This window comes from Heteronotia binoei, chromosome 4, assembly GCF_032191835.1.
Source record: "Heteronotia binoei isolate CCM8104 ecotype False Entrance Well chromosome 4, APGP_CSIRO_Hbin_v1, whole genome shotgun sequence".
NCBI lineage: Eukaryota > Metazoa > Chordata > Lepidosauria > Squamata > Gekkonidae > Heteronotia > Heteronotia binoei.
Genome location: NC_083226.1, coordinates 180,026,589 through 180,045,031, shown reverse-complemented (window position 1 = coordinate 180,045,031; position 18,443 = coordinate 180,026,589). Strand labels below are relative to the sequence as shown.

At 50.0% G+C, this 18,443-nt stretch overlaps 1 protein-coding gene across 2 annotated transcripts in view; it reads left to right on the top strand.

Moving 5' to 3' along the window:
• The window catches only part of KIAA1328 (KIAA1328 ortholog), a 447,944-nt gene that overhangs the window by 5,231 nt on the left and 424,270 nt on the right, over nucleotides 1-18,443 (top strand). Inside the window, exons 2-3 of one of the 2 annotated variants that reach the window (XM_060236223.1) lie at nucleotides 7,906-7,941; nucleotides 15,684-15,823. In XM_060236223.1, the coding sequence (XP_060092206.1) occupies nucleotides 7,906-7,941; nucleotides 15,684-15,823 (176 nt within the window). The remainder of the gene's footprint in view (nucleotides 1-7,905; nucleotides 7,942-15,683; nucleotides 15,824-18,443) is intronic. The other variant, XM_060236224.1, reaches the window with a different exon arrangement.

The following is an 18,443-nucleotide window of genomic DNA, read 5'->3' as shown; positions in this document are numbered from 1 at the left end:
GAGGAAGGGAAAGGAGATTGTGAGCCACTCTGAGACTCTTCGGAGTGGAGGGTGGGATATAAATCCAATATCTTTTATCTTCCCTGGGGGACCAGGAGGTGGAGGAGCTGCAACCAATAGAAGGAAGAGAGGCTTGGCTCAGTAGCTTTACTGTGCGATTGAGAGAGCCTGGCAAAACAAACTCTCCCTCCCCATCTTCCTCCCCAGGGGAGGAGCCTCAGCCAATGGAGAAAACAGAGTCTTTGCTCTGTAGCTCCTGTGCGATTGCGCAAGCCTGGCAAGGCAAGTTGTGATGCAGAAGGAAGCAGATGACAGCCAGTTGCTTGGGGGCCTGATAGGAGCCCTCCAGAGGCCTGATTCGGCCCCAGGCCGCATGTTTGACACCCCTGCTCTAGAACGTCTTTCTTCAACATTGCCTTGAGGCAGCCCCTGATCTTGGGATTAAACAATAGAGCAGAAATATTTATTTGTTTACTTTTATTATATCCCATTTTTCTCCCCAATAAGGATCCAAAGCAGCTTATATCATTCTCCTGTCTTCCAGTTTATCCTCAAAACAGTGCTGCGAGGTAGATTGGGTTGAGAGTGTGTGACTGGCCCATGGTCACCCAGTAAGCTTCTGTAGCTGAGTGGGGATTTGAACCTGGGCCTCCTTTTAACTGCCACACTTTTGTCTCCAGATGAGCCGTTTTCAGATGGTAGAAACGAGCAGGGTTAACTTCCTTTTTTCTTCTTCTGGTCACCCAGACTCTTGACTTTGCCATCTGCTTGCGCAATGGCCCTTTCATTGAAGCCTGCGATCTGTCTGAGAAAGCTTGCCCGACTGGTCTTTCCCAAATGAGACACCGAATCCAAGCACTTAAGGGTACTTCTGTTCTCACCCTGCCCTTCCTCTGGGGAGCTCCTGTTTAATCTTCACAACAGCACGTTGGAAAGGCTGAGAAATAATGGCCATCCCAGGGATCTCTCCCCCCCCCCCCGAGCATCACAACTGATGAGAATTTGAACCCATGCCCCTCTGACTGTGGTGCTAGGTTGCACCGGTGTTTTGAAGTCTTGCATGAAGCTTATACTGTTGTCCGGGCAGGATTGTGCTGGATTCTTTAGTCAGAAGTGAAAAGGGGAAGGTTGAAGAAGAAGATGATGATATTGGATTTATATCCCGCCCTCCACTCTGAAGAGTCTCAGAGCGGCTCACAGTCTCCTTTCCCTTCCTCCCCCACAACAGGCACCCTGTGAGGTAGATGAAGATATTGGATTTATATCCTGCCCTCCACTCTGAAGAGTCTCAGAGCGGCTCACAATCTCCTTTCTCTTCCTCCTCCACAACAGACACCCTGTGAGGTGGGTGGGGCTAAGAGGGCCTTTACAGCAGCTGCCCTTTCAAAGACAACCTCTGCCAGAGCTATGGCTGACCCAAGGCCATTCCAGCAGGTACAAGTGGAGGAGTGGGGAATCAAACCTGGTTCTCCCAGATAAGAGTCTGCACGCTAAACCACTACACCAAACTGGCTCTCCGACAGAACGGACGTTCCAGGAGGGAAACCTGCTACAAGCAACTTAGCAGAAGTTGACTCTGATCTGAGCGGCTGCGCTTTCTACAAGAGGGGAGGGTAAGCAACCGGGGTTATTGGAACTAATGGACAGAAGAGGATTGCTGGAGGCGGTTTGCACGTTTTGTCAAAATGCTTCCTTTTGGCATCTGTGTAGGGTTAGCTGACACTTTGCTTGTGTAATGCCCTTCCCCTTGAGGCCCACTTGAAGAAGAAGACTGCAGATTTATACCCCGCCCATCTCTCAGAGACTCAGAGCAGCTTACAATCTCCTATATCTTCTCCCCCCACAACAGACACCCTGTGAGGTGGGTGGGGCTGAGAGGGCTCTCACAGCAGCTGCCCTTTCAAGGACAGAGACTCAGAGCAGCTTACAATCTCCCATATCTTCTCCCCCCACAACAGACACCCTGTGAGGTGGGTGGGGCTGAGAGGGCTCTCACAGTAGCTGCCCTTTCAAGGACAACTACAAGAGCTATGGCTGACCCAAGGCCATGCTAGCAGGTGCAAGTGGAGGAGTGTGAAATCAAACCTGGTTCTCTCAGATAAGACTCCGCGCACTTAACCACTACACTGACTCTCCACTACACCACTGCACTTAACCACTACACCAAACTTGATGCCTGCATAGTTCTTTTTTAGAGACTCACCAGGCCTAAATGTTTCTGTTCATCCAACCTTTTAAAAGAGCACGGTGTAGTGCTGAGTTGTCAAACATGCGGCCTGGGGGCCGAATCAGGGCCCCCCTGAGCAACTGCCTCTTGTGTGCTTCCTTCTCCCTCTCACTTCCTTCTGCATCTCAGCTTGCTCTACAGGGCTTGCTCAATTGCGTAGGAGCTACGGAGCAAAACCTTCATTTTCTCCATTGGCTGAGGCTCCTCCCCCTCCTGGTCCCCTGGGGAGGGAGGGAGAGAGCCAGAGCTTCCTTTGCCCGTTCCTTGGATCCCATGCGAGAAATACAAAGAAAGCACCTTAAGACTAGTGAGTGCTAATGTTTTAAGCATATTTTATTTAATGCTTTAAAAAAAAATACTCTTTAGTCATGTTTGTCTGTATCGCTGTAAAAGTTTATATCTCTGCTATCTAATCTTAAATAGGTACACATGGCCCGGCCCAACAAGGTTTCATTTATGTCAGATCTTGCCGTCATAACAACTGAATTCGACACCCCTGGGTGAATTGCTGTACCGGGATTTCAGACATTCAGGTTCAAATTCCCTCTCTGCCGTGGAAGCTTGATAGGTGACTGTGGGCCAGTCACACACCCTCTCAGCCTAACCCACCTCACAGGGTTGTTGTGAGAAAAAAATGGAGGGGAGGAGACCAACGTAAGCCACTGTGAGATAGTAATTAAGTAAATAAAAGTTTTTGATGAAGAAGTCGATCTCTCAGTTCTGTTTTAATCTTGGAAAGTTGTTTTATACCGGGGTGGCCAAACTTGCTTAACGTGGAATGCACATCAGATGTTTGAGAGCTGCCGACGTGAGCGTCAGATGTTTGAGAGCCTCAAGATAGGAAAGAAGGAAAGCAAATAGATGGGGGAGGACGAGAGAGGTGGAAAGAAGCAACTTTAAATGTATTCTTCAAGCTGCTGGCTGGCTTGGCTTGACAACAAGCATTCCAAGGGAGAAGGGGAGGGCTGGGTTATCTTTGTCCTGAAAACTGCTTGGATGGGCATTCATTGCTTCAGGAGGACTCGGCGTAATTTTTGTCTTGTCATTCCTGTCACAGTATTTAGTGGAGCGGATAACACGCACAGCAGGTTGGGACTTGCAGTTGAAGGCTCTGTGGGTTTATTTTTGGACTCTCTTCCCTGGAGGGGGGTGGTGGTGATGGTGTGCTGTTGATTTCTGCAGATCGTGCCTGCATGTTTTTTTTTCTTGGGCTAGGAGTGTCTTTGCTCTGAGCAAAGGAGGCTGCTGTTGTTCCTGTTTAGTGTAGTGGTTAAGTGTGTCGACCAGGGGTGGCCAAACTGTGGCTCGGGAGCCACATGTGACTCTTTTATACATATTGTGTGGTTCTCGAAGCCCCCACTGACTTGGAGAAGGCATTTGTCTCTAAATCACTTCTTCAAGCCAAACCATCTCCCTCCCCCCATCTATTTGCTTTCTTTCCACCCCCCCCCCCCCAATTTTTCCTTTCTCCCTTCCCTCCTTCTGGCTCTCAAACATCTGATGATCATGTCTTGCAACTCTCAAAATCTGACATTTGTTCTATGTGGCTCTTGTGTTAAGCAAGTTTATACATCCCTGGTGTAGACTCTTATCTGAGGGAACCGAGTTTGATTCCCCACGCCTCCACTTGCAGCTGCTGGAATGGCCTTGGGTCAGCCATAGCTCTCTTATCTGGGAGAACCGGGTTTGATTCCCCACTCCGCCACTTGCAGCTGCTGGAATGGCCTTGGGTCAGCCATAGCTCTCTTATTTGGGAGAACTGGGTTTGATTCCCAACTCCTCCACTTGCAGCTGCTGGAATGGCCTTGGGTTAGCCATAGCTCTCGCAGAGCTGTCCTTGAAAGCGCAGCTTCTGGGAGAGCTCTCTCAGCCCCACCCACCCGTGTCTGTTGCGGGGGAGGAAGATAAAGGAGATTATGAGCTGCTCTGAGATTCAGAGTGGAGGGTGGGATATAAATCCAATGTCATCATCTTCTGTTGTAGGGTTCCAGTAGAGGGAGCCAGGAACGACTTGGCTCAGCCAGGAAGCGTTTGCTCACTTTGATAGCCCTGTCACTCACTCATCTGTCACTCAGACGGGCTCATATTGGTCCCACTTATCTGGGTGTTGCATGCTTTCATGACTGAAAGGAACATGGACTTTTAGAACACCAAAGAAAAGCACAAGGCACGTTCTGTCTTTGAAGATTTTTTTTTGCCTCTGTTGATCTGCCCTGAAAGGTCCACCTTCCTTTGTTTCCCCCTCCATCCCCTAATTCTAAGCTCAGAGTTTTTATTCGGATTTACTAGTTTGTAAGCCGTGCAACTATAGTGGGGTCTCGGGCAATGTTCCTTCTAAGCTGCAAAAGCCTTGTGAGCAAAAATTCTACTTTGTGAGCTACTGGCATTAAAGTTGCGAGCTACTACATGAATTATTGTGCTCTGGGGTCATCCTTCCTAAGCTAAGACAAAAATATGTGAGCTGGAGGCTAAAAATCTGTGAGCTAGCTCAGCTTAGAGGGAACACTGGTCTTGGGATGTAGGTTTTTGCAGAGGATCAAGACTGGGCTGACCCTGATAGCTTTAGACGGGAGCAGTTTTCTTTTCCAGATTTGGAATCAGATATGCTAACTGGAAGAGTTGTTAGATCCAGGTGGGCAGCCGTGTTGGTCTGAAGCAGCAGAAGGGCTTAAAGGCGCAACTTGACTCCTGCTTTGGAAGAGTTGTTGTGAGACCTACGTTTGTGGGGAAAAGTGGAAGGTCAGTGGCTCAGTGGAAGAGTGTCAGCTTGGCATGCAGAAGGTCCCAGGTTCAGTCCCCAGCATCTCGAGTTAAAAGGGCCAGGCAGGAGGTGATGGGAAAGACTTAAGTGGCTCATCACTAGAGAATCTGCTTGAACATAAGAACATAAGAGAAGCCCTGTTGGATCAGGCCAGTGGCCCCTCCAGTCCAACACTCTGTGTCACATAAGAACATAAGAGAAGCCATGCTGGATCAGGCCAGTGGCCCCTTCAGTCCAACAATCTGTGTCACATAACAACATAAGAGAAGCCCTGTTGGATCAGGCCAGTGGCCCATCCAGTCCAACACTCTGTGTCACATAACAACATAAGAGAAGCCCTGTTGGATCAGGCCAATAGCCCATCCAGTCCAACACACTGTGTCACATAAGAACATGAGAGAAGCCATGCTGGATCAGGCCAATGGCCCATCCAGTCCACCACTCTGTGTCACATAAGAACATGAGAGAAGCTATGTTGGATCAGGCCAGTGGCCCATCCAGTCCAACACTCTGTGTCACATAAGAGAAGCCCTGTTGGATCAGGCTAATGGCCCATCCAGTCCAACACTCTGTGTCACATAAGAACATAAGAGAAGCCCTGTTGGATCAGGCTAATGGCCCATCCAGTCTAACACTCTGTGTCACATAAGAACATAAGAGAAGCCATGTTGGATCAGACCAGTGGCCCATCCAGTCCAACACTCTGTGTCACACAGTGACCAAAGAAATTATATATGGAGGGAGCTATTCTTCTTTCTGCCACTTGGGCGTACTGCCGCCACCTGCTCAATTTCGGGGTGCCTGACTGAGAGGAACAGGACTCCCAGTCCCCCTTGCCAGTTCTGAGGACTGGCCTCAAGGTCCTTTGCCAACCCAGCACCTGGTTAACACAGAGACCAAAGTCCTTCTTTGGGAGACCCCTGGAGGATTGGCACCCTTGCCAACTGCGTGCCTTCCCCCTTCCCTGGGCTCCCCTCTTACAGTAGCGTGGTCTAAGGCGGTCGGGGAAACTATGTGGTACAGAGCTTTCCCGCCAGCCTTCAAAACAGCAAAAGGTTAATTTGAAAAAAGAAATGAAAAGCTACAAGCATTGTCTTAGCACAGCCACACAATCAGCAACCAGGAGATCAAATAAAAGCTGGTTTGAAACGCATCCTTCCGTCCCTGGTATAAAAACTTGTCCTACCAGATGTTTAAGCAGCGCAGGCACACCTAAGCTTAATAAATTACAAAATCTTCTAATGATACCTCATTGCTTCTGACTTCCTGCATCCGGCCACATGGTCAGGCAGTTTGCCCGTTGCCTTTCTCTGCACAGTGTCCTTGGGCTTGGTGGTCTCCGTTCACATTCCAGCCAGGGCTGATCTGATCTGGCTTAGCTTCTGAGAGCTGATGAGTTCGAGCTAGCTTGGCATCCCTCCCTCTTCGGGGAGGAGAACTAATACGGCCCGAGCCGCGGGCTTGCCTGTTCATAGGTCGCAGGTAGCCGTAATCTGCTTAAGAACAGGGTTTCTTCTTGGCGAGGTGGAAAAGGGAGAGGCGAACGGTGTGAACCTGGACACCAGATGGGTTTGTGCAGCCGTAGCAAGAGCCTTGAACTGTAAGCAACGCTCCCTCTAAGCTGTGGAGACTTGTGAGCAAGAATGCGGCTTCGTGAGCTCCTGGCGTTAAAGTTGTGAGCTGCTGCACAAATTAGTGTGCTCTGGGGCCAAGCCTTCCTGAGCGAAAACAAAAATGGGTGAGCTGGAGGCTAAAAAACTGTGAGCTAGCTCACGCTAACTTAGCTTAGAGGGAACACTGATTGTAAGTCTCTTTTCTGGATTTCCACATCCCGGTTTCTGTTTTTCAGAGCCTCAAAGTGCTTTCTGGAATTTAAATTAAAAGCGTGCAATCCATAGCCATACTTCAGTGACTGACGCATGCAGTGGATGCGCAGTTTGCAGAAGTTCTTTGAATAATCGCATCTAGTACATGGAAATGCTGTGGTTCGTTATCTTTGGGAGGGCTTCTAGTGTCCTGGCCCCACTGGTGGACCTCCTGATGGCGCCTGGGTTTTTTGGCCCTTGCGTCACAGAGTGTTGGACTGGATGGGCCACTGGCCTGATCCAACAGGGCTTCTCTTATGTTCTTACGTGACACAGAGTGTTGGACTGGATGGGCCATTGGCCTGATCCAACAGGGCTTCTCTTATGTGACACAGTGCTGGATTGGATGGGCCATTGGCCTGATCCAACATGGCTTCTCTTATGTTCTTATGTGACACAGAGTGTTGGACTGGATGGGCCATTGGCCTGATCCAACATGGCTTCTCTTATGTTCTTATGTGACACAGAGTGTTGGACTGGATGGGCCATTGGCCTGATCCAACATGGCTTCTCTTATGTTCTTATGTGACACAGAGTGTTGGACTCGATGGGCCACTGGCCTGATCCAACAGGGCTTCTCTTCTGTTCTTATGTGACACAGAGTGTTGGACTGGAGGGGCCACTGGCCTGATCCAACAGGGCTTCTCTTCTGTTCTTATGTGACACAGAGTGTTGGACTGGATGGGCCACTGGCCTGATCCAACATGGCTTCTCTTCTGTTCTTATGTGACTCAGAGTGTTGGACTGGAGGGGCCATTGGCCTGATCCAACAGGGCTTCTCTTATGTTCTTATGTAGATAAAGCTACTTATGGGGTCTTTCACAAGGGGCAGGCTTTGAATTGAGGTCTGTTTGATTAAAAGTGAATGGTGGGTGTAAAGGAAGGCCTGCTTTAGTTGTTTCCACATATCCTGTTTTCTACAAGCTGCTTCTTTTTGAGGTAGAAGTGAGATTTCTCAGTCACGCGTTGCTTCAGCGGCGTATTTTCAGGACTCCCAACTTAGGACCCTGAGAATGTTTGGTTTTGCTTTCCTTGAATGAGATCCTGTCCAGTTTCTGACGAAGACCAGTCGGTGGTATACATCCCAGGTACGGTTGCTGAAAAGTCGCAAAACATAGCCAAGTCTGCTTGAGATTGCAGATAGTGATTCTGATCAGGCCCCGTTTCAACCGGTGTCATGGGTGTTCTTACGTGAATGTGTGGAGCGGCTTTGGCTACCTCATTATCGTAAGCCGCCTGGAACCATGAGGAAGAGCAGAACATAAATGCTTTATAGAATCATCGTGTTTGGAAGGGACCCCCAGGGTCATCTAGTTCAGCCCCCTGCACAATGCAGGAAACTCACAAAGACCTCCCCCTAAATTCACAGGATCCTCATTGCTGTCAGACGGCCATCTAGCCTCTGTTTAAAAACCTCCAAGGAAGGGAGAGCCCACCACCTCCCGAGGAAGCTTGTTCCACTGAGGAACCGCTCTAAACTCACAGATACCTCCCCCTAAATTCACAGGATCTTCATTGCTGTCAGATGGCCATCCAGTCTCTGTTGAAAACCTCCAAGGAAGGAGAGCCCACCACCTCCCGAGGAAGCCTGTTCCACTGAGGAACCGCTCTAAATTCACAGATACTTCCCCCTAAATTCACAGGATCCTCATTGCTGTCAGACGGCCATCTAGCCTCTGTTGAAAAACCTCCAAGGAAGGAGAGCCCACCACCTCCCGAGGAAGCCTGTTCCACTGAGGAACTGCTCTAAACTCACAGATACCTCCCCCTAAATTCACAGGATCCTCATTGCTGTCAGATGGCCATCTAGCTCTGTTGAGGTAGAAGTGAGATTTCTCAGTCACGCATTGCTTCAAGGAAGGAGAGCCCACCACCTCCTGAGGAAGCCTGTTCTTCCTAATGTTGAGCCGGAAACTCTTTTGATTTAATTTCAACCCATTGGTTTTGGTCCAACCTTCTGGGGCCACAGAAAACAATTCCACACCATCCTCTATAGGACAGCCCTTCAAGTTTTTGAAGATGGTGATCGTATCGCCTCGCAGCCATCTCCTTTGCAGGCCTATCATGCCCAGCTCCTTCAACCTTTCTTCATAGGACTTTGTCTCCAGACGCCTCATCATCTTTGTCACCTTTCTCTGGACCCCTTCCAGCTTGTCTATATCCTTCTTAAAATGTGCTGCCCAAAACTGGACACAATACTCCAGGTGAGGTCTTCAGTAAATAGCGGTTTATAGGGTGCGCTGTGCTTGTGTTTATTGCTGTGACGCCCTGGTAGAGAAAGGCAGCTCAGTAAACTCAGTCGTGAATGTGGGACTGGAGACGCAATTGAAGGTTCCTGTGCGAAGGCATTGAGTCTTTTGAAGCCACTGCTCCAGCACACGAAAAGTTTCTGATTGCAACGCTGGAGGAGACTGAGATCCTTATGTACTGTTGTCAGATTGCCTGATGTCCGGGTAGATAAGACACACATTCCGAAGGCTTTTGCGGTCACAGTGTGAGAAAAACCACCTTGGCTAGCTCGTTCTGCTCTTTGTGTCCCACCTTCTGCCTGGTCCAGCTCTAACCTGAATCGTCGTCCCACCCTTCCCATCCAGCTTAATTTTCTTTTATGCATCGTTTAAAAAAGATTTTAATTGCAGCAGTACCCAAACAGAATAGCGACTTAAAAACAAAAAGGCGACAAGTCTAAGATAAGCATGCATTAACAGGTTTACAAATATCTAAAAGCAAGGAATTAGGCATAAGGTATAGAGAGAACCCTCTGTCTGGGGCAGTGATGCTCTGTATTCTCGGTGCTTGCGGAGTTCTGGCCCCACTGGTGGATCTCCTGATGGTGTAGGGCTGGACAAGATGGACCATTGGCTCGTCCCAACGTGGCTTCTCTTTTGCTTTGGAAACTGTATTTTTCTTCCTTGGCAAGCAAGGCTTGTGAATATGGTTTCTGTGGCTGAGTTTTAGAATACCTGTTTTGCACGCAGGTTCGATTCCTACCATCTCTCTATAAAAAAAAAAAAAAGGAAAAAGAAAACAATTAGCTGGCAAGTGAGGTGGAAGACCTCACTTGGGGAGGGACGGTGGCTCAGTGGTAGAGCATCTGCTTGGGAAGCAGAAGGTCCCAGGTTCAATCCCCGGCATCTCCGACTAGAAAGGGTCCAGGCAAATAGGTGTGAGAAACCTCAACTTGAGTCCCTGGAGAGCCACAAATGGGGCTGTGGCTCAGTGATAGAGCATCTGCTTGGGAAGCAGAAGGTCCCAGGTTCAATCCCCAGCATCTCCAACTAAAAAGGGTCCAGGCAAATAGGTGTGAGAAACTTCAACTTGAGACCCTGGAGAGCCATGAATGGGGCTGTGGCTCAGTGATAGAGCATCTGCTTGGTAAGCAGAAGGTCCCAGGTTCAAACCCCGGCATCTCCAACTAAAAAGGGTCCAGGCAAATAGGTGTGAAAAACCTCAACTTGAGACCCTGGAGAGCCACAAATGGGGCTGTGGCTCAGTGGTAGAGCATCTGCTTGGGAAGCAGAAGGTTCCAGGTTCAATCCCCAGCATCTCCAACTAAAAAGGGTCCAGGCAAGTAGGCATGAAAAACCTCAGCTTGAGACCCTGGAGAGCCATGAATGGGGCTGTGGCTCAGTGGTAGAGCATCTGCTTGGTAAGCAGAAGGTCCCAGGTTCAATCCCCAGCATCTCCAACTAAAAAGGGTCCAGGCAAGTAGGCGTGAATAACCTCAGCTTGAGACCCTGGAGAGCCATGAATGGGGCTGTGGCTCAGTGGTAGAGCATCTGCTGGGAAGCAGAAGGTCCCAGGTTCAATCCCCAGCATCTCCAACTAAAAAGGGTCCAGGCAAGTAGGCGTGAATAACCTCAGCTTGAGACCCTGGAGAGCCATGAATGGGGCTGTGGCTCAGTGGTACAGCATCTGCTTGGTAAGCAGAAGGTCCCAGGTTCAATCCCCAGCATCTCCAACTAAAAAGGGTCCAGGCAAGTAGGCATGAATAACCTCAGCTTGAGACCCTGGAGAGCCATGAATGGGGCTGTGGCTCAGTGGTAGAGCATCTGCTTGGGAAGCAGAAGGTCCCAGGTTCAATCCCCGGCATCTCCAACTAAAAAGGGTCCAGGCAAGTAGGCGTGAATAACCTCAGCTTGAGACCCTGGAGAGCCATGAATGGGGCTGTGGCTCAGTGGTAGAGCATCTGCTTGGTAAGCAGAAGGTCCCAGGTTCAATCCCCGGCATCTCCAACTAAAAAGGGTCCAGGCAAATAGGTGTGAGAAACCTCAACTTGAGACCCTGGAGAGCCATGAATGGGGCTGTGGCTCAGTGGTAGAGCATCTGCTTGGTAAGCAGAAGGTCCCAGGTTCAATCCCCAGCATCTCCAACTAAAAAGGGTCCAGGCAAGTAGGTATGAAAAACCTCAGCTTGAGACCCTGGAGATCCATGAATGGGGCTGTGGCTCAGTGGTAGAGCCTCTGCTTGGTAAGCAGAAGGTCCCAGGTTCAATCCCCGGCATCTCCAACTAAAAAAGGGTCCAGGCAAATAGGTGTGAAAAAAACCTCAGCTTGAGACCCTGGAGAGCCGCTGCCAGTCTGAGAAGACAATACTGACTTTGATTGACCAAAGGTCTGATTCAGTATAAGACAGCTTCATATGTTCATATGTTATGTTCAAGACCTTTGCCTGAGAGTCTGGAAAGCAGCTGCCAGTCGCAGTAGTTAATACTGATGCAGGTGGACTAATGCCCTTACGCAGTGTAAGCCGGTTTCATGTGGTGCCTTTGAATGTGTATCATGTGCTGGTGTGGTTCCAGTTTTGAGTAAGACGCAGCACCTGAGCTAGCCCCTGGAATCCGTGTTCGCCGCTCTGCAGTGTATGTTTTTGTAGAGAGATGCGTGGCCGTGGTTTATGATCTCTCCGTTTGCATTGTGAAATGCTCTCGTAGCACCCAGTCCAATAGGTCCACGTTGATTAATCGGCCGTTTCTTCCTTCACGGTGATAAAGGCCTTTTGAAAGGCCTGAGAGAAGCAGAAGTCCATGCCCGAGCACAAGCACGCACTGAAACGCAGCTAGGTGAATCGCTGACTTGTTGAAAATGTTCTAGCTGCATAGGAGGGGAGGATAGAAGAGCTTCTCTTCTCTGGCATTCTCCCTGTCTTGCTGCTCCCTTCCTAGTGCACTGCTCTGTCTGTTCCTTTTCTTTGAGGAGAGAGAGAAAGAAGAAGAAGGTGTGGGATTTATACCCCACCCTCCACTCCGAATCTCAGAGTCTCTGAGCTGCTCACAATCTCCTTTATCTTCCTCCCCTCCCCCCCAACAACAGACACCCTCCCTGTGAGGTAGGTGGGGCCGGGAGAGAGCTCTGAGAGAACTGCTCTTGAGAGAACAACTCTGAGAGCTCAAGGCCAATCCAGCAGCTGCTAGTGGAGGCCTGGGGAATCCAACCCGGTCCTCCCAAATAAGAGCCCGCGCACTTAACTGCTTTACACCAGACTGGCTCTCATCTCCTCGGTCCAAGTGAGAGTAGTCCACTTTGTACTCTAAAAGCAACGAGAAAGAAAAAGAGAAAACCAAGGCACAGTGATGCATTTTGAGCCTTTGATGGGCGTAATGCAGGCTCACTTCCTAAAACGACTGGGCTGCGTCTGGAACGTTTAAGGTCTTTCTTAGGGTTGAACTGCAATTTTGGGGTGAGTCTGGTTGCAGCTCCCTAGGCCCCAGTTGCCTTTTCCTACAGTTATACAGCTGCCTTCCCCTCCATGCTATTTTTCTGAGCTGAAACGGCCTCCGCAGGAAGATATCTGCAAAGCTGTGAGCAGGCCTTGAATTCAGCGGGAGCTCACAGGAGCACAACTCCTGAACCTTTCTGACAGTTCCTCCTCCTCCTTCCCACCTTGTCCATTGAACAGTAGGTGCAGCTGCATAACAATCCCTGGATGAGCTCCACAACTTATTTTTCTACAAAATGACCCCTGTCCGTCCCAATAGCAGTGAGAGCCAGTTTGGTGTAGTGGTTAAGTGTGCGGACTCTTATCTGGGAAAACCGGGTTTGATTCCCCACTCCTTCACTTGGATTGGCCGTGGGTCAGCCATAGCTCTGGCAGAGTTGTCCTTGAAAGGGCAGCTGCTGTAAAAGCACTCTCAGCCCCCCCTACCTCACAGGGTGTTTGTTGTGGGGGGGGGGGGGGGGAGGTAGAGGAGATTGTGACCACTTTGAGATTCAGAGTATAGGGTGGGATATAAATCCAAAATCATCATCTTCTGGCACGAGAAGCTTTCCTCAGATACAAGAAACAGAGAGCTGCTTGCGTCTGTGGAACACCCCTCTTTTAATTATTGACCAGAGTTGTGCCCGCTTGCTCTGTTCACTGGTCGCTTTCTGTATTTCACAGTCGCTTGAATGCTGTTCACCGGTCCCTTTCTGTATTTCACAGTCGCTTGAATGCTGTTCACCGGTCCCTTTCTGTATTTCACAGTCGCTTTCTGTATTTCACAGTTGCTTGAATGCTGTTCACCGGTCCCTTTCTGTATTTCACAGTCGCCATTTGAAGCTGCTGGAATGGACTTGGGTCAGCCATAGCTCTTGTAGGAGATGTCCATGAAAGTGCAGCTTTTGGGAGAGCTCTCTCAGCCCCACTTATCTCACATGGTGTTTGTTGTGGGGATGGGGGGGGGGAAGGTAAAGGATATTGTGAGCCACTCTGAGACTCTGAGATTTGGAGTGTAGAGGGGGGTATAAATCTGTGGTCGTCTTCTTCCTCTTCCTTTTCTTTCTTCTTTCTTCTCCTTCTTCCTTCTTCCCTCTTCTTCTTCTTCTTAGTGAGGCCTCCAGAACTGCACGCAAGACACCAGGTGTGGCCTGACCAATGCAGTGCAAAGCAGGACTAGGACATTTTGCAATCTGGAAGTTATGCCTCTGTTGATAAATCCCAAATGGCATTAGCCTTTTTTGTCGCTGCATCATGCCGGCTGCTCATATTTAACTTATGGTCCGCCCACACCCCAAGATCTTGTTCACACACACTGCTACCCAGAAGTGTATCCCCCATCCAGTATGCGTGTTTCTCATTTTTGTTACCAAGATGTCGAACTCGGCACTTATCCTTGTTAAATCGTGTCTTGTTCATTTCTGCCCATTTTCCCAGCATGTTCTGGGAGACCTCTCTCAGCCCCATTTACCTCACAGGGTGTCTGTTGAGGGGGGGGGAGAACGTAAAGGAGATTGTGAGCCGCTCTGAGACTCTTCGGAGTGGAGGGCGGGGTATAAATCCAATCTCTTCATCTACCTCACAGGGTGTCTGTTGTGGGGGAGGAAGGGAAAGGAGATTGTGAGCCGCTCTGAGACTCTTCGAAGTGGAGGGTGGGATATAAATCCAATCTCTTCATCTATCTCACAGGGTGTCTGTTTGAGGGAAGAAGGTAAAGGAGATTGTGAGCCGCTCTGAGACTCTTTGGAGTGGAGGGCGGGATATAAATCCAATCTCTTCATCTACCTCATAGGGTGTCTGTTGTGGGGGAGGAAGGGAAAGGAGATTGTGAGCCGCTCTGAGACTCTTCGGAGTGGAGGGTGGGATATAAATCCAATCTCTTCATCTACCTCACAGGGTGTCTGTTGTGGGGGAGGAAGGGAAAGGAGATTGTGAGCCCCTCTGAGACTCTGAGATTCGGAGTGGAGGGTGAGGTATAAATCCAATATCATCAATGTCATCCTCCTCTTCCTTGAAGAGTCCTTAGTTTGTACTGTAGCCTTTGCGGGGCTGTTAAAGCAAGGTTTTAGGCTTCATCCTGCTGGCAAGGAGAGTAGATTCAAAGCTCAGAGCTGCTGAGATGCGGAGCCAGGCTTCTGGGTTGGGAGTAGGGAAGGGCCCCACGACGTCTGTGCTGCGCCGCTTCAGTTATTTTGGCGTCCCCTTCCCTTCTTGCGTCGTGCTGGCAGCAGAAGAGCTTTCTTGGAAGCTTTGGCGGAACCGGCCCGATTCTGCCTTCAGACCCGGTCCCGTCAGCTCCCTATTGAGTCGCCAACTCCTGGAGGGAGCTATTTCTCCTCCTGCCCCTTGGGCTCGCTGCCACCACCTGCTCAGTCTAGGGGTTCAGATTGAGAGGAACAGGACTCCCAACCCCGCTCTCCAGCTGTGAGGCCAGGCCTCAAGGTCCTCTGCCACCCTGCACTTGGGTTTCACAGAGACCTCAGCGCTTCTTTGGGGCACCCCTGGAGGATTGGCACCTTATCCAACTGCATGCCTTCCCCCTTCCCCGGGGCCCCCTTCTCAACACAGCGTGGTCTAAAGCGGTCTGGGGATCTAGGTGGTACAGAGATTGACTGCCAGTATTTAAAACAGAAAAAACATTTATTTAAAAGAGAAAAAGATAGGAACAGAAAAACAAAACAAAAACAGTTGCATCTACAAAATTAGCACAGCACAGCACAGCAAACAGCATAACAAAGAAAAGTTGATTATAAACGCATCCGGTTGGCCCTGATCTAGACTTGCCCTGTCTAAGAGAATGACTTACTTGGTCTGACTGCCTGGAGGCCTCATTCTCCTTTGAATAGGCCGCATGCACAGGCAGGAGCTCTCCCACTGGCAACCTCTCCCTTCGAGCTGCAGCTGAGAACTGAACTCTCTTCCTGCCTAACACATGGCAAGAACAAAAGCCCTTCCTGCCTCTCTAGGAGATTTTCCCCCTAGCGTTGTTGGTTTGGTTCTGGAAGGGAGGGGGGGGGAGTAAGAGGAAGGCTACAAAGCCTGCTGAGGGATTTACTGATCCCTGCCAATGAAGCACCAACACTCTCCACAGAAGCGACTCGAGTTTGCCTGATTCTGGTTGTTCCGTCCTTAGGCGTTTCCGCAGAGAGGAATTTTAGCGCGAGACCCCTGCCGAGAAGTCAGCAAGCGGGAGCGAAGGCCAAGAAACCCGTTGCGCCTGCTTCTGTCCCAATGGATGCCTCGAACCACGTTGGGGAAGCTGCCGGACAACAGGTGAGTGCAGGCCCGCTCGCGAAAGGAATGGGGAGGGGAAGGGGAAGCGAAGAAGAGACTTCCGCCCGACAGTGGCACGTGGCAATTTCGACTGGGAAATAATAGCCTGTACCTTGCGCCTCTTAAAAGTTGTTCGGTATGAATTATTCTGGATCAAATCAAAGAGTTGGAAGGGCCCTCCGTCTGGTCCAACCCACTGCTCGACACGGGAAATTCACAAATTACTCCCCCCCCCCCAGCGATACCTGCTCCATGCCCAGAAGATGGCAGAACAAGCAAACGAAACTCTCCAGGATCTTTGGCCAAATCGACCTGGAGAAATATTGCTGCCTGATTCCAAAGTGGCGATCAGCAATTCCCTGGGCGTCTAAGAAAGGGTCCATCAGTGGCTCTTAGCCACAAGATAGATCCAAGGGGGCAGCTGTGTTGGATGGAAGCAGTAGACAAAGTAGGAGTCAAGTGGCACCTTTAAGACCAAAGTGTGCATGCACTCACGAAAGCTTGCATTTTGAATAAAACTTTGTTGGTCTTAAAGGTGCAACTTGACTCCTGCTTTGTCTTAGCCACAGGGTATAGATGGAACTCTCTGCCTGGGCCAAGTGGTGCTCTGTATTCTTGGTGCTTGGGGGAGGGCAAGAGTGGGAGGGCTTGCGGAGTTCTGGCCCCACTGATGGACCTCCTGATGGCACCTTGTTTCTTTGCCCACTGTGTTACACAGAATGTTGGACTCGATGGCCCATTGGCCTGATCCAAAAGGGCTTCTCTTCTGTTCTTATGTGACACAGAGTGTTGGACTGGATGGGCCACTGGCCTGATCCAACAGGGCTTCTCTTATGTTCTTATGTGACACAGAGTGTTGGACTGGATGGGCCATTGGCCTGATCCAACAGGGCTTCTCTTCTGTTCTTTTGTGACACAGAGTGTTGGACTGGGTGGGCCATTGGCCTGATCCAACAGGGCTTCTCTTATGTTCTTATGTGACACAGAGTGTTGGACTGGAGGGGCCATTGGCCTGATCCAACAGGGCTTCTCTTATGTTCTTATGTGACACAGAGTGTTGGACTGGAGGGACCACTGGCCTGATCCAACAGGGCTTCTCTTCTGTTCTTTTGTGACACAGAGTGTTGGACTGGGTGGGCCATTGGCCTGATCCAACAGGGCTTCTCTTCTGTTCTTATGTGACACAGAGTGTTGGACTGGATGGGCCATTGGCCTGATCCAACATGGCTTCTCTTATGTTCTTATGTGACTTAGAGTGTTGGACTGGATGGGCCACTGGTCTGATCCAACAGGGCTTGTCTTATGTTCTTTTGTGACACAGAGTGTTGGACTGGAGGGGCCATTGGCCTCATCCAACAGGGCTTCTCTTCTGTTCTTATGTGACACAGAGTGTTGGACTGGATGGGCCATTGGCCTGATCCAACATGGCTTCTCTTATGTTCTTATGTGACTCAGAGTGTTGGACTGGATGGGCCACTGGTCTGATCCAACAGGGCTTCTCTTATGTTCTTCTGTGACACAGAGTGTTGGACTGGAGGGGCCATTGGCCTGATCCAACAGGGCTTCTCTTCTGTTCTTATGTGACACAGAGTGTTGGACTGGAGGGGCCATTGGCCTCATCCAACAGGGCTTCTCTTCTGTTCTTATGTGACACAGAGTGTTGGACTGGATGGGCCATTGGCCTGATCCAACATGGCTTCTCTTATGTTCTTATGTGACTCAGAGTGTTGGACTGGATGGGCCATTGGCCTGATCCAACAGGGCTTCTCTTCTGTTCTTATGTGACACAGAGTGTTGGACTGGAGGGGCCATTGGCCTGATCCAACAGGGCTTCTCTTCTGTTCTTATGTGACACAGAGTGTTGGACTGGATGGGCCATTGGCCTGATCCAACATGGCTTTTCTTATGTTCTTATGTGACTCAGAGTGTTGGACTGGATGGGCCATTGGCCTGATCCAACAGGGCTTCTCTTCTGTTCTTATGTGACACAGAGTGTTGGACTGGAGGGGCCATTGGCCTCATCCAACAGGGCTTCTCTTCTGTTCTTATGTGACACAGAGTGTTGGACTGGATGGGCCATTGGCCTGATCCAACATGGCTTCTCTTATGTTCTTATGTGACACAGAGTGTTGGACTGGAGGGGCCATTGGCCTCATCCAACAGGGCTTCTCTTCTGTTCTTATGTGACACAGAGTGTTGGACTGGAGGGGCCATTGGCCTCATCCAACAGGGCTTCTCTTCTGTTCTTATGTGACTCAGAATGTTGGACTGGATGGGCCATTGGCCTGATCCAACAGGGCTTCTCTTCTGTTCTTATGTGACACAGAGTGTTGGAATGGAGGGGCCATTGGCCTCATCCAACAGGGCTTCTCTTCTGTTCTTATGTGACACAGAGTGTTGGACTGGATGGGCCATTGGCCTGATCCAACAGGGCTTCTCTTATGTTCTTATGTGACACAGAGTGTTGGACTGGATGGGCCACTGGCCTGATCCAACATGGCTTTTCTTATGTTCTTCTGTGACACAGAGTGTTGGACTGGATGGGCCACTGGCCTGATCCAACATGGCTTCTCTTAGGTCCTTATGTGACACAGAGTGTTGGACTGGAGGGGCCATTGGC